The 14,359-nt window shown below is 36.0% G+C and overlaps 2 protein-coding genes across 2 annotated transcripts in view; one reads left to right on the forward strand and one right to left on the reverse strand.

Moving 5' to 3' along the window:
• Nucleotides 1-4,573, forward strand: part of N6AMT1 (N-6 adenine-specific DNA methyltransferase 1 (putative)) — a 15,141-nt gene extending 10,568 nt beyond the window's left edge. The window contains exons 5-6 of the mRNA XM_012730044.1: nucleotides 2,536-2,677; nucleotides 3,926-4,573. Of these exons, the coding sequence (XP_012585498.1) occupies nucleotides 2,536-2,677; nucleotides 3,926-4,032 (249 nt within the window). The 3' untranslated portion in view covers nucleotides 4,033-4,573. The remainder of the gene's footprint in view (nucleotides 1-2,535; nucleotides 2,678-3,925) is intronic.
• A 2,148-nt stretch (nucleotides 4,574-6,721) lies between these two features.
• Nucleotides 6,722-14,359, reverse strand: part of LTN1 (listerin E3 ubiquitin protein ligase 1) — a 37,845-nt gene continuing 30,207 nt past the window's right edge. The window contains exons 24-28 of the mRNA XM_004675323.2: nucleotides 12,127-12,298; nucleotides 10,994-11,214; nucleotides 9,319-9,513; nucleotides 8,337-8,504; nucleotides 6,722-8,005 (exon numbers count right to left, since the gene is read on the reverse strand). Of these exons, the coding sequence (XP_004675380.1) occupies nucleotides 7,943-8,005; nucleotides 8,337-8,504; nucleotides 9,319-9,513; nucleotides 10,994-11,214; nucleotides 12,127-12,298 (819 nt within the window). The 3' untranslated portion in view covers nucleotides 6,722-7,942. The remainder of the gene's footprint in view (nucleotides 8,006-8,336; nucleotides 8,505-9,318; nucleotides 9,514-10,993; nucleotides 11,215-12,126; nucleotides 12,299-14,359) is intronic.

The following is a 14,359-nucleotide window of genomic DNA, read 5'->3' on the forward strand; positions in this document are numbered from 1 at the left end:
TGGGGGTGGAGTGGGGAATGGGATCAAAAACGGGGGAGGGGGGAGGGAAATGCACGGGTCTATGGTGATGGCACACAGGTAACTTGGTGATGGGAAACCCGCAGGGATTACAATCGAGATGGAAAAAAAAATGTACAAATGATGTAAAAATAAACTGTTATATAAAAAAAAACTATACATACAGTTTTAGACTAGCTATATAACACTAAAGCTTGCTCTCCCAAGTTAACCAACTGAATTGAGGCATAAAGAGTCAAAACAGGTGGGAAGAATACAAGGGACTATGGTGATTGCACATGGGTGAATTGGTGGTGGGAAGTCCATGGGGATTACAACTGAGATGATAAAATACACAAAATAGAGAATGATGTAAAATATATATATATATAATATATATATATATAAAATAAAACCATCCAGGTCAAGTCACTATGTTTATATTTGTATTTCCTCTCATGAATGATATTTTATTTATGCATACAAGAGTTGGGACACAGGCCAGAGGCGGGGGGTGGAGAAGTGACTGGGGGCGGAGAGGATTCACCAGAGACAGGAGGGAACAGAACAGGCCTATCTACTGAAATACTCTGCTGAGGGGAATAATGGGCCATACAGGAGAGATCTGCTGGCCATGTGGATGGAATATCTCTCTGGCCAGGGATTGAACTTGTGCTGCAGTGGCTGTGGACAGCTTCATAGTGCTGCAATTTACCCCTTGTTCCACCAAGGAGGCCCCGCAAGAAAACAATGTAATCAACATTAACTTCAAATTAAGAATTTTTTCTAAAAGTCTCAGGTTTCTTCTTTTCATAGTTATCCAAAAGGGAGTGGAGGGAGGTCCCAGTTCTCACTTAAGGAACTAGTGGCAAATTAAACAACTAAATTGCTATGGCTTTACTGACGTATGGATGTATGAAGAAGGAAATCATGATCTCAATGGGGATAGCAGTTGAGGGAAGTGCAGGCTAATCAGGTTCTTTAAGAAGGTACTATGGAATAAATATCAAAAGTGATAAAAATGGCTCAAGTCCAGTGATCTCAATCCTTGACATCTAATTTAAGGCATTCTACATTAAAATTGAAAATGGAAAATGTTTATTGAATATTTACTGTAGCAAATATGAACCTATGTATATAAAAGAAGTCAAACAGTTAAGTAAACCATGGTCTGTGAGGTCTTCTGCTGCTGGGAACTAGAGAATCTGGGAACATGGTTTCCTTTCTCCCACATTCCTGCTCACCTACAGGCTTGCTTCTCCTGAGCCACACAGCCACTGGCGCTCATACAGACAACCGAATGCAGGTAGTTCATGGGCTCTGTTGCTGTCCAACTTCACTGTCGTAATATATATATTCATGTCTTGTTTTTTATATATGTACATACAAATAATCTAGAATATGATCAGAACCATTGAAGGAAATAGAAAATTGCTAGTTTTTAATTACTTTCTTCAAAATTATTTAGTTTAAATACACACATACACATACCAGTAAGTATCTAAAGATTTTTAATCCTTATATAAATTGGGTCTTGTTTCTACACTGTAATTAATTTCATTGGAAAAAATGCTTCAGTGCACCTTTATATGGTAAATGGGTTTCTATAAGAAGTCTGTGTGGCTCATTTTTTAAATAATCTGGAGATGACCTGGGGTAGTGGAAAATTTTAAAACTTTGTTTCTACAAAGTAGGTTTCTAGATTCTAATATAATCTATACCCTTTAGTTTCTTCCTAATTGTTCTATAGAGATCTTCAACTTGTCCTGGAAAACTGAAATTAACAATGAATACAATTACCTGCTAGAAAACATAGCTTAGCTTAACTGACCTTACAAGGGCCCACAACACGTAGACCAGCCTGCTTTAGGCCACTCATCTAACACACGCCTGTTCTATAAAGCATTAACAATCTGACACAGATAGATATTTGGTAAACACAATGGGGAAAATACAACACCCCAAAAAGGCTGGCAACACAGCACACAATGGAGTACGGGTTGTTTAAGTCATGGTTGTTGACTGACAGGAGCTGCGGTTCACTGCCCTCGCCCAACTTACAAGAGCATCATGCCACAGGGTGCTAGTCACGGAGATCAGCATCCAAGCTTGGATGTGCTGTTTCTACTGAATGTATTTCTACACCATCATCAGTCAGTAATCGTTAAGAATTAGCCATGTCTCTCAGTTTAAGCATTGTATTCATGATTATTATTAAGATTACTAACTCCTTCACAGTGCAAAGCTCTTTTTTTAAAATTCAAATATACATCACTTATTCCTAACAGCGGACAACAGTGTTTTTAATCATTTTTCTAATTTTACAAAAAAGAGGGGGGTAATTGAAAATATTTCAAACTTCACACCTAAAGGCACAGGCTAGGGAAATGGTTGGACACAGATTTCAACTTTGCTCTCTCCACACCGGCAGTAATATACAAAATATGCACTTGTTTGGTGATGGTTACTTGCCACAAAGATGTGGTTTGTGATTCCAAAAGTGAGTCCAAATAAAATCATCTTTCTGTTTGGTCACAGGTAGGAAGTCACGGAATTGAGGCAGCTTGGGCTGGTGGCAGAAAAGGCCGAGAAGTCATGGACAGACTCTTCCCACTGGCTCCAGATCTCCTTTCACCTGGAGGCTTATTCTACTTAGTTACCATTAAAGAGAACCATCCAGGTAATACAGGCCAGCTTATCTTTTAATCTTTGCTAGAATCAGAAATTCCTAAGGTCAAAGACTAAACAAATCTGGAAAGTTATGAGGTATAAACACATAATAGCTAACACAACATTCACTTTGAAAGGAGAAACAAACATTTAAGGGTAGATTATTCTGGTTTTAAAAGGTAGTTGTCTTGTAGAGGCAGGTTCCTCCTCACCCCCACTTATAAACATTTAATAAAATATAAGTCTAATTTCTTCTTCTAATCCTTCACCCTCTAAATACTGTTAAATTTCTCTCCACCTTCTAGACTCCATGCCCTTGACAACTCTGCTGTTCTTTACTTCTTACAGATTTTTTAAATCTTGGTTTACTTTGTTAACTAAGTTTACCATAATTGTTTGCCTTTTTCTATATACTTCAGATTTGATTTATCTTACACCTAATAGCAGTCCCTCAAATCACATCATGATTACCAAAGTTTTGCAATTTTTTTTGTAATGGTAATGCCATTTTTAGTTCAGTCTCTTTACCATTATTTCTTCACAAAGGGAAGTTTTAACATTTTTTAAATCAATAAATCTGAAGTGTTATTTCATTTACTACCACTGTGTAGTGTCACTATACAGTTAGCCCACTGACATTTTCATCCAAGGTGAAGAGGGAGTATAAGGCAGAGATTGGAGCCAAGCAACTAAAACATGTTGTTTCTATTGAGGCTACTGCTACAAAGCAGGTGATTCAGCCTGATTATTTACAATAGCTAAGATATGGAAGCAACCTAAATGCCCCCAGACAGACAAATGGATCAAAAGCTGTGGTATACATACACAATGGAATACTACTCAGCAATCAAAAACGATAAACTCATGCCATTTGCAGCAACATAGATGGAGCTGGGAGGGATTATGCTAAGCAAAATTTAATTAGAAGGAAAGAGGAGGAGGGGAAAGGGCCAAAAAAGGTGCACGAGGGATTGTGATGATTGTCACGTGGGCACCTCAGTGGCGAAAGAACTGTACTGTGGGGACAACACAAAAGGGGAGAAATCAGATACACAAAACTGAATGATGTAAGAAAAGTCAAACAAAATCGCAGCAGTACCCATCCCTCTGAATTCCAAGTTCATGTTCATAGAAATTTACTTGGTATACATTGTTTTCCCAAATGAACAGAGTTGTAGACTTTATATTAAACTCTTAGTGATCATACACATCTCAGCAGGTATTCTAACTGGATACTGCCTTTTAATTTTCATTTTAGAAGAAATTTTGAAAACAATGAAGACAAAAGGTCTACAAGGGACCACTGCACTTTCCAGGCAAGCTGGTGGAGAAATCCTTTCAGTCCTGAAGTTCACCAAGTCTTAATGTACAGTCTGCTGGATATGCTGAAAATCTAGAGAGTGAATGAAATGTTTTATACTGAATACATGTATATGTAGAAACTGAAAGTATTCTGCATATTTTGAAACTAAGTCATTTCTTAATGAGTACAATTATGAGAAACATGTGGATAAAGGTAGAATCACCAAGAACAGACCTATATTATTTTGTACAGGCAAAGAGTACACACACACACACATACACACACACACACGATATAATTTGCATTTTATAAATGAAGGCACTTATAAAGATTTGTCTCGAATCTTTATAAGTAATAGCAGAACAATGAAGTCAACCTGAATGTCAATCAGTAAAAGATTGGAAAATAAATTATAGTATAGTCATGTTACAGAGCATTAGAACTTACCCAGCCACTAAACATGAGTCAAAGATACCCTGAACCAGAGGGGGTTCATAATGTACTAGTAAGAAAATATATATGTTTTTGAAAAAAATTCATAGCAGGCATGTTTAAATATGTATATAAGAAAGTCTAAGATAAATAATGGGTGGGAATGGAGAAACTTTCACTCTGTTATGATAATATTTATACAATGATAATATATATAATATAAAAGTTTTTTAAAAAATTTAACTTTCATTTTTATTGTCTCCATTTTTCTCTCTTTTACTCTTGATCATGTATTTGTTTCTTTCTTGAAATCACATTACTTTGGATAATGTGGAAGGGTAAGTGCAGTGATGACTGTACATATCGCCTCGTCTCAGAGTAAAAGAGAAGATGCTTGCACTGTTGAGTGCTGGGGTGGCCATAAACAGGCCTCAACAGTACAGACAGTGGGCCTGCGAGCCTGACCAGGGCCATTAGAATACTTGGTTTGTTGTTAGCTGAGTATCTCACCATAGTCGCTCACACAAGAATCTGAGATGCCAGTCTCTACTCTCAGGTGGGAGAGGAGATGTGTTGATGGACATGGTTCTTGAGTACCTGGTGGATCTATTTGAGATATAAGTCATCATTAGTGAAGGAAGCACAGATGGAGGACACAAGAAGAAGTGAAAACAAGAGAACAAGATTATCCGCTTTCACTACTTATATTCAACACTGTAGGCTCTAGCCAGAGCCATTAGGCCCCCAAAATAAATAAATAAATAAAAGGCATTCCAGCTAATTATCTTTTGTCAGTAACACAATCTAGTATATATTGAAAATCCTAAGGAATCCACATACAATTTGTTGATTAGAATTATTAAGTTCAGCAAGGTTGCAAGATAACAGATTATATACAGAAGGAAACCTGATGGCATCACAGGAAGTCCACCACTTTCTCCTTTCACCATCAACTGGTAGGTGCTCTAGAGACAGAAACTGTTTTCTCCAGCTGATGAAGACTCCCATGAACATGGCTTTGCATTTCAGAAGTGTCTGCTCAGCACATTTTGTACACTTCATTACTGACTACATTCTGCATCTTCAAAATGGCAAAAATGATAAAGGTTGAAGTGAACATTAGTGAGGGAAGTGCTAAGTAAACTAAGATAGTAAATCACAGTGATGTAGACTAAAAAAGCTACCTACAAAAGATTTTTTTATAGTAGGATCTTGTTAACTGCTATGAATTGATTATAGATACAAACCCATGTAGTGAAGTATAAAGCCTTACACAGGAGGGATCTCAACTTCAGACAAGTAGGTGACTGTTAGAAAGAGGAGGAGATGGCATCAGGGAGGTATCCAAGAATAACAGTTTATTTCTTTACAAATCAGAAGCAAATATGTCAAAATAGTTTGTGAGCAGTCAAAGGGCATTTATAATATTATTCTCTGTATTTGAAATATTTTGTAATTAAAAAGAATTTTAGTGGGCACAGATGGTGTAACAGCCAAATTATAACATTAATTATTCACACCACAAAAGTCTAACATTAAGTCACAGAAACTTATGTACATACACTGGAGCATGTGATAAGTTAGAAATAAATACTAAAACTTTCAATTTACATTTGGGTTTAAACTAATTACTCTGCTAATGGGCTTTGAACCTCATGCAAATTTTACATGTCTTTATATTGGAATTTTAAGGAATTCTATCTAAAGTAGAGCTACATAAATAAAACTTTAATATACTTTGAATATGTCTTATTTTGGAAAGCATTTTCTTTAGCATATAAACAGTAACAAACTTTACAGTTTATTTACAAGTTTGAAATGTGTTTAGAGACTCGTTTAAAGAGGAGTGTCCCACTTGTAATGTTTCTCAGAGAAACTGATGCCCAAATACTACTGAGAAAACAATGCTCCATTATCCCCTTTACTTTTCTACTTGGGGTTTGGGTCAGATGCCAGGAAGTAAGTACCAATGCTGGAAAAGTTATAACAAAGTCCTATTATAAAACATTTTTAAAGGAAAAATGTAACTTTTGATAGGAGCAGCACAATCCTTTCAGATTACTATGTCAGAGGACATGAGAATATTTTTAAGAAAGGGGTAAAGAAGAGGTAGCAGAATTTCGCTGTCTGCCTTTTCACTTACGGACTCCAGGCTCAAGGCTAGAAGGTAAAAAAATACCACAGAGATAATTCAGGACAAAACTGGGCTAGGACAGCACATTTACAAACACAACTTGAGATCTGTAACTCATCTGTAACGCTTCACTCTAGAGTACCCTGACCACATTCATACTATTTCAATAATAACCATTTACCCAGTTGATGGTAAGCAGTAATTTTATTTAACATGAGTTGCTTTTTACCAATTGTTAAACATTTGCGACAGAGATTAGCCAATTCCTCAAGTAATGCTAGTTACTATAAAATATGCTAGTATTTCCCCAATGAAAGACTGCAACAAAATTATTCCAACTTCCAAACTTCTATACTTTTTTATTTGGAGCACAGTTTTTAAGGGTAAGGGTGGCAAGAGGCAGGTTCTCACCTATTTCAACTTTTGCCTGTTATACTAAGTTTTACATTCCTGGAATTTGGGTGAAAAGCCAGCTTCCCCAAAATCTAAGTTTAGTTAAAATTAGGAAAATTTCTTACAAAATTGACAGCTGCCTGCAACATTTTTAAATGTTTATTTTTTTCCCACCAACCCTAAATTTTACAGATACTAATTTCTTCCCTCTCAATAGAGGTATGATCACCACTCTGCTTCACGAGTGAAATAATCCAAATCCTATTTATCTCAAATTCTTATCCTCTGGAAACTCACTCAAATTGAATAATAAATTCATGGCCAAGTTTGCAATTTAAATTTCACTAATACACACACAAAAGAGGTCAGTGTTGTAAATTTAATTTTCTGAATTTTATAACCCTTGATAAGTAGAGGCACCTTAAAGTTCAGTTTCAGTTTTATACAGGATTTCACAGCATGCTTCAAGTAGTTTAAGCTACAGTAGTAGCTTAGTGTCCCCTTTATCATTAAAATAATCTATAAACATCAGAATACTAATTAATTTTGTTGTCATGACTAATAAATAAATCTTAAAATATCTGTAGATGTACATCACCCTCTCAAATTCATCTGCCTCACTATGGCATTAAAAAGCACAGATCAACAAACTCAATGGGTTTCTCAGTATAATACAGTTGTACAATGCTGTCACAAATTCCAATTCTGTAATTTAGGACTTTTCCATCTTTATTTTTAAATATCCAAAGAGATTATTAATATAAATATTTTTCTTTCAAATATGTAATATTCTTATGTAAAAGAAAAGGTTCCCAAACATTTACAAAGCAATTTAAAGATAAGTAAACCTGATTTTAGAGTCGTTGCATTAACCAAAATAATTTTCCAGAGAAGGTCCTATTTAAATGTAATGCTCACTGGCCTCCTCACACCAATACTTTAAGATGGGTCCAATCCACACCTTTTGCTTGACTTAGTTCAGGAATTACTTCCAATGGAAAAAACAAAAATTCTCAGAAAAAAGTCTCACGACAGAGTGGACAAGTGGATTTGTTGCTAGATGTAAACCATTTGTACTGAAAAACAAAAGGTGATAAATGTTAAAAGAATATATACATCTAAGTAATCTTAAGATGATATAATAAAATAACAGAGGATATGAAATTTTTATTCCTTTCATCTCCAAAATCAACACAATTGAGAATCACGTCAGAGGCTACAGTCTTCCTAGGCTCATGCTGTCAGTGCAATCATCAACACAGTTCTCAATTTCCTTTTACAAATTTTGAAGCAAAAATTTCATGACTTCAATTAACTACAATTAATAGTTTAACACTGTACGTGTCCAAAGCTACATATCATACATATGTACACATAAAATTTAAGTTAATTTCTTTTTAGACTTACCAAACAGGCAGAATGGAATTTTTTCTTGCATGTTCTACAGGCTTTTTTGGGAAGAGAATAGTTGAAACCATGAATGACTGAGAAACAGATCATGCAATCTTCAACACCCTCAAAACGTTTGTCTACATTGTTTTTCCATAATGCTAAGCCTTCCATAATACTTCCATTCTGTTAACAAGGAGGAAAAAATAAAATCAATATGTATACTGAAAACCCTCATGTTATTTTTGTTCAATTTCACTCATTTTAAAGCTGAATTATAATTTAGAGAAAAGAGACCCTGCTTAGCTGTTTTCACATCTCCTTAGCTTTATGGTGTTGGTTTCTAAAATGACTTCCAAGTTCTAAGAACCAGAGCTGATTTTCTCCATGAATAATAAGTGCACCACTACTCTGTTGTACAGCCTCAGCTTCTTTGTTGCAATGTTCTTAAGTCATTTACATCACCTCTCCAAATTTTTAGATAAATGGTGAAATTCATTACCTCACTTTGATGCTGATCTATCCTACCCAGCTCTACAATACTGCAGAATGCCTTTTTTAAAAATAACTTTTCTTTGCTGTAGAATGCCTGAAATACATCACTAAAAAAGACCGATTATTTAAAAGTCAAAAATCTTTGAAAGTACTAGAATTTCTCAAAGCACAGAAGAGTTGGAATGTAAAAGTAGACTGGAAGGGATTCATCTGTCTGGGACCTTTCAGAAGGATGCACTCGCAATTTCCTTAATACCCTGTATTGTCCTATATCATCAACAGTGTTGGTGAAGTCAAGTCAGTTACTCTCAAACTTCATAAATTATAGAGTCCTAAAAAATAAAACAATATTTGCAGGTTCAAGACATTTAGGCATATACCTGTGTGCTTAAGGAAACAGTATTTCTAGTTTAAGCAGAAGAGACACATTTCAAGTTTCACTGCCTTTTAAATAGATCATCAGTGCCTCAGGCTTGGGAAGTCAACTGTGCAGGAAAACACTCACTTGATGGGTGAGGTAAGTGCTTAACTGCAGCATCCAGTTCCGCCACTGCTGCACAGCCACTCCGACCCGCTTCCCACTTTCCACTGTTATGGAGCCCAGTGGGTAATTTGAAGGCAGCTGTATGATCAGTTCGATAACTATATCCTCAATGGTGTAAGTAGCCATTACTTCTCGAGTAGTAGCTCGAGCTTTCACCTGAAACATATGAAAGGTGATTTTTTTTTGTCAAATGTCTTTCATTCAAAAAACTAATACTAATAATCTTGTTAGGTTGACAACTAGCAGCCAGTCTTCTTAAAGGGAAAATTACTTGACACTAAATATTTATTAAATAGGCTTAAATATCTGACATTTTATAATAATTTTAAGACATTCAGTTTGTTTTAAAAGAAATATGCTGCTCATAAAAAAGTATGTTTAACTATATTAGGCTTGTCATATAATAGTTTCTGAATAGACAAATGACAGATTGGGCTATTTATTCCTTCCCTTCCACACCCAGGGTATCAAATCTCATTTCTACTTAGATGTTGCCCAAGTGTTTCTCTGCCACAGAATTATCCTGAGCTTTAGAGCCAACCATCAACTGTCAGAATATTTATACTTGGTTTTGGATTTCACACTGGAATTGCAAACTCAACATGAAACACAAAGGATCATAACTCTTTACTCTTTATTCTTCTAACTTTCCTATGTCCAGGCTAAAACCATAACATTATCTTAAATTTCTCCTTCAACCTCATCCAGATATTAAGCTAAAATAAATCTCCACAAAGTTTCTCACATTCTGACTGATTCTACCTCACGCAGGCCCTTCTCATTGCCTACAACGTCTATACCAGTTTTCCCTAACTCTTCACTGGAACCCAAGTCCCATGCCAACTGCCTATGCTACTTATTGCAATCAGCAATTCCACAGATTCTCACTCTGTAGCACTAGCCCAAAAGAAAATTTCCAGAGGCTAACTGAAACCAACATATTTTAGACCTTTGGTAAGACATTCCCCACTATGGCCCTAATTCACCACTGAAGCAGTTTATTCTCTGACTTCACCTTCAGGAACCCCATTCTTTATGAATACTGGGTAATTGTGTGTAACTCCAGCCCCTAAAATCAGATGAGAAATTGCATTCTCATCTCCATGGCTTTTGTCATACTGTTTTCTCTATATTACATGCCTCTTCTTTCAGTTTCCCCACAAAAAATCCTGCTCACCTCAAAGTACTCATCCTCTGAAAGCCTCACCTTGTCCCTGAAGTTAGATGAACCTTTCCATTGATCACAGAGCACCCTTTCTGTTGAGCTGGTTTCCAATGCAGAAAGCCACCACCAACACATTCTCCCTTTGTTAGTCTGTACAATATAACAGGACAGGAAGCGGACCCACTACACCATCCAATTCCGGGTGCATGGCACAAAGTGCCTGGCATCAGTAGGTACTGTGTTACATTTTCAGTAAACTAATGAATGTTCAAAAACTTGACAGGAGTAAAGGAGATTGTACCATTATTTCAAGCTATGCATTAATACTGAGAGTTGATAACAGAATACAATCAGAAAATAGACACTTTTTGTTAATTCTAATTGAAGGACAACAATTGTGATGATATTACAAATGACAGACATAATATTCAAACCACCTTTCTAGAAAAAAAATGTCAAGAGAATACTAACCGTCATGCCATTAAATAGTTGTGTACTTGTTTGCACAGATGATATTTCTTGAAAAGAAAGAACACTGCTGACGTACTTGCTTGTAAACCTATCTACAATATTGAAAACGCGCTTCTCACTACTATTCCACCACAGCCTGACCATGGCAGGCAAGTCTTTCAGTGTCATATGATAGACAGAACAAGCCAGGTGTGGAATATGGTATGGAAGAGTTGCTGTTTCTGAGGAAAAAAACAAACTTAGTTAGTAACATGTATTTCTTATGTAGAATAATATGCCAATATTAGTACTTTCCTTAGAAAATCACTTTTGACTGCTCAACATATGTATGATCAAAAACTCACAGAACAAACCTAACAAAGAAGCCCAAACTCTGGAGCATTAACTTTCTTCTCCATATTTAAAACTAACCATTAGAAAAGGCAAAAAGAAGTAAAAAAGTGGCAATCCCTAATGGCACTGAATAACTCTCACAGGAACAGTGATCTGTCTCTCACATGAGAGGGTAATAAGTACAATGGAACATATACTTTTAAATGCTAAGAAAAAATGAACCTCTTATAAATGATGGAGGCTGGCCTCCTTATTTCCCGAGTTCATGGATATGATATACAAAAGTCCTACAATAGCCACCTCAAAACACATGAGAGACAGCACAAAATACCATCCTCCAATCTTCAACGTATTAAGGAAAATTCTAATCTTAGGAAATCATTTCTAATGTGCAGTACAGTCAGATGTGTAGTAACTCTAGCCCCTAAAATTTGAGCTCCCAGGATGAGGGAAATTTTACTCGCCTTTCTTTTCCCAATTGAAGACTACTTAGTTCAGGCCTACAAACCTTTATTACATATAACAAATATTGGTTTATAGAGTAAAAGAAAAGCATCCCAAACAACTGAGCTTCAAAAATTTATATTCTTAATATCTTTATCTACAAGATCTAACTATATGTTCTATTTGGAGAAATACTAAATTTCTTACACGTCAACATCCTCTTAGAGCAAGATCCACATCTAGGTAGGGCTTTTCTCCACAGCCACAACATAACACAGAACAAAACTCCTGCTGAACCTAGTCTCCAAGAAAGAACACACATGTCTGACCTCTAATACTCAACTGGAGTTACTGACCTCTAATACTCAACTGGAGTTCTTCTGTGAAGAACGTTTTTGGGTCCTTATTTGAGAGCTCAACAGCTGTCTCTGAATAGGTTGGGTTTTCGGGCATAAGCCTGAACAGGTGATAGAGCAATTTATTCAAGCTCTTTGTTTTCCGAAGGTGCATTGAATAAAGAGCCCGAAGCTGGTGGAGGACAAAGAATTTCTGTCAGTAAACCCAATTAGACAATTAGTTGATTAAAAAAATAAAGAACAGCAAAGCCTATAAGGACACACTAAAAAACAAACAAAACACCACATTTATTTAAGCACGTATAGGAAAGAACTCTCCAAAATATATGCCATGTTCTTTATTTTCCAAAGTGCCGTTGGGTGGCACTGTTCCTTTTCCCATCAACACAAGTTGTTGCCGTCTTCTCATTACTAGACACATGCCTCTGCCACCTTCCTCAAACTGTCTCCCTATTAATACATGTACTTCTACTTGAAGTCTCTGAGTCAAGAAAATCATTCACCATCCCCCACAGATGATTCATTCGCTCTTCCCCAAAGTCTCCCACACATTCTTTCCACATACCACAGTCCTTAATTTTCAAATTCCTGCTTAAACTAATCCCACTTTCATGGCTGATCCACTCTCTATCAAACACTCTAAAACCCTTTTAGCAGAAGGAAGAAATGGGAAGTGAACACAAATGGAAGTTTCTTTTTTTGGGTACTGAAAATGTTCTAAAGTTAAGATAGTAGAGGTAGTTTCACAATTCTGTGAATATGCTAGAACACCAACCTGTAAACTTGAGATACATGTGATGGTGTGTGAAACAGATTTCGGCAAGTAACACATACATGTACAGACATATACAATATTTCAGTTTCTATTAAATCTGATTCATTAGGAGTTTTTTTTTTGAGAAGAAAGTTTAAAAACTCAAGTTTGGGAATGACTAAGGTTTTTCTAAAAAAAAAAAAAAGTTCTGTTCAGAATTCATCTAAATGAGTATTATTTACTGAGTTGTTTTGGTTTTCTGTCCATAGCGCAATTCAAGTTCTAGAAATATATCACCAGCAAATCAAACAAGCATAAGCCACATATCTAAATGGCAGGCCAAAATGAGAGAAAAAGACTTATCATCTGGATTAATGTTGCGTCTGTGATTTGATATCTCCTTTGATAGACAGATGTAAAGATGCTATGTTGATATACAAGTACCAAAGTAATTATTATGAAAAACATAATCTAAAAATTCTGAAAAATCACACTGGAAATGAATACCAGGATGTTTAATCACACTTTCAATAAAAAATGATTAAGTTTTTTCGTATTGACCTGCCAATGAAGCCACATACTTCATTAAAATGACTTAATCTAAGATTGAAAATTTGAAAGAGGGAATTTGCCTAAGGAAATTTAATTAACTGGAATTTTTTCCAGCGTCTTTTCTTAAAGAGTAAGGTCTTTTTTCCTAAACACGAGACCACAGAGACATCTAGTGGCTGCAAGAATGCTTTAAGCAAAATAATCACTAAGATATTTTCTCCATTTTCAAGATAATAGCTTGATTTGCATAATGTTTCACAGATCTAAACCTAAACACTGAGCTTCAAATAAGGCAAACTTCCAATGATGTATTCACTGAAGTCTCCACAGAAGTCCAACAAAGAAAAAAGAAAAGGCCCAGTTTTCCTGAAATTATTGATAATGGCAGTACAAAATTATACTAAATCTTGTTTCCTGTAGTAAGTGGACTTAGTAATTAGATTAGCTTAGGAAATGACAAAGGCATATTACAGTGAATATATAAAATGTGCAAACACATTTGCAAAAATTGTGTGTGTGAAAAAATTGTAAGTAGGCAAGGAAGTAGGAGCAGAAATAAAATTAGCAGAAAGTCTGAAGTTAGCCAGCCAGGAAAAATTAAAATGTCAGGTTATTTCCTCTTTCATTTCAAAAGGGGTTTACAGTAACAGACACACATATAAGTTACGACTGTCAAAAGCTGCCACAGTATGGGTCCTCCTGGGTGGCACAAGGGGTTGAGTATCAGTGCTATGGAACTGTCCACAGTCATTGCAGCACAAGTTTGATCCCTGGCCAAGGAACTGACCCATGTGGAGCAGCAGACCTGTCCTGTCTCATCTGCTGCTCCCCTCAGCAGTGTTTTTCAGTAGATCTGCCTGTTCTGCTCCCCACTCTGCCTCTTGTGAACCATTTTATCCTCCACACCTCTGGCCTGTATCCCAGTTC

Source organism: Condylura cristata, unplaced genomic scaffold (genome assembly GCF_000260355.1).
Source record: "Condylura cristata isolate star-nosed mole 26May11 unplaced genomic scaffold, ConCri1.0 scaffold00003, whole genome shotgun sequence".
Lineage (NCBI taxonomy): Eukaryota > Metazoa > Chordata > Mammalia > Eulipotyphla > Talpidae > Condylura > Condylura cristata.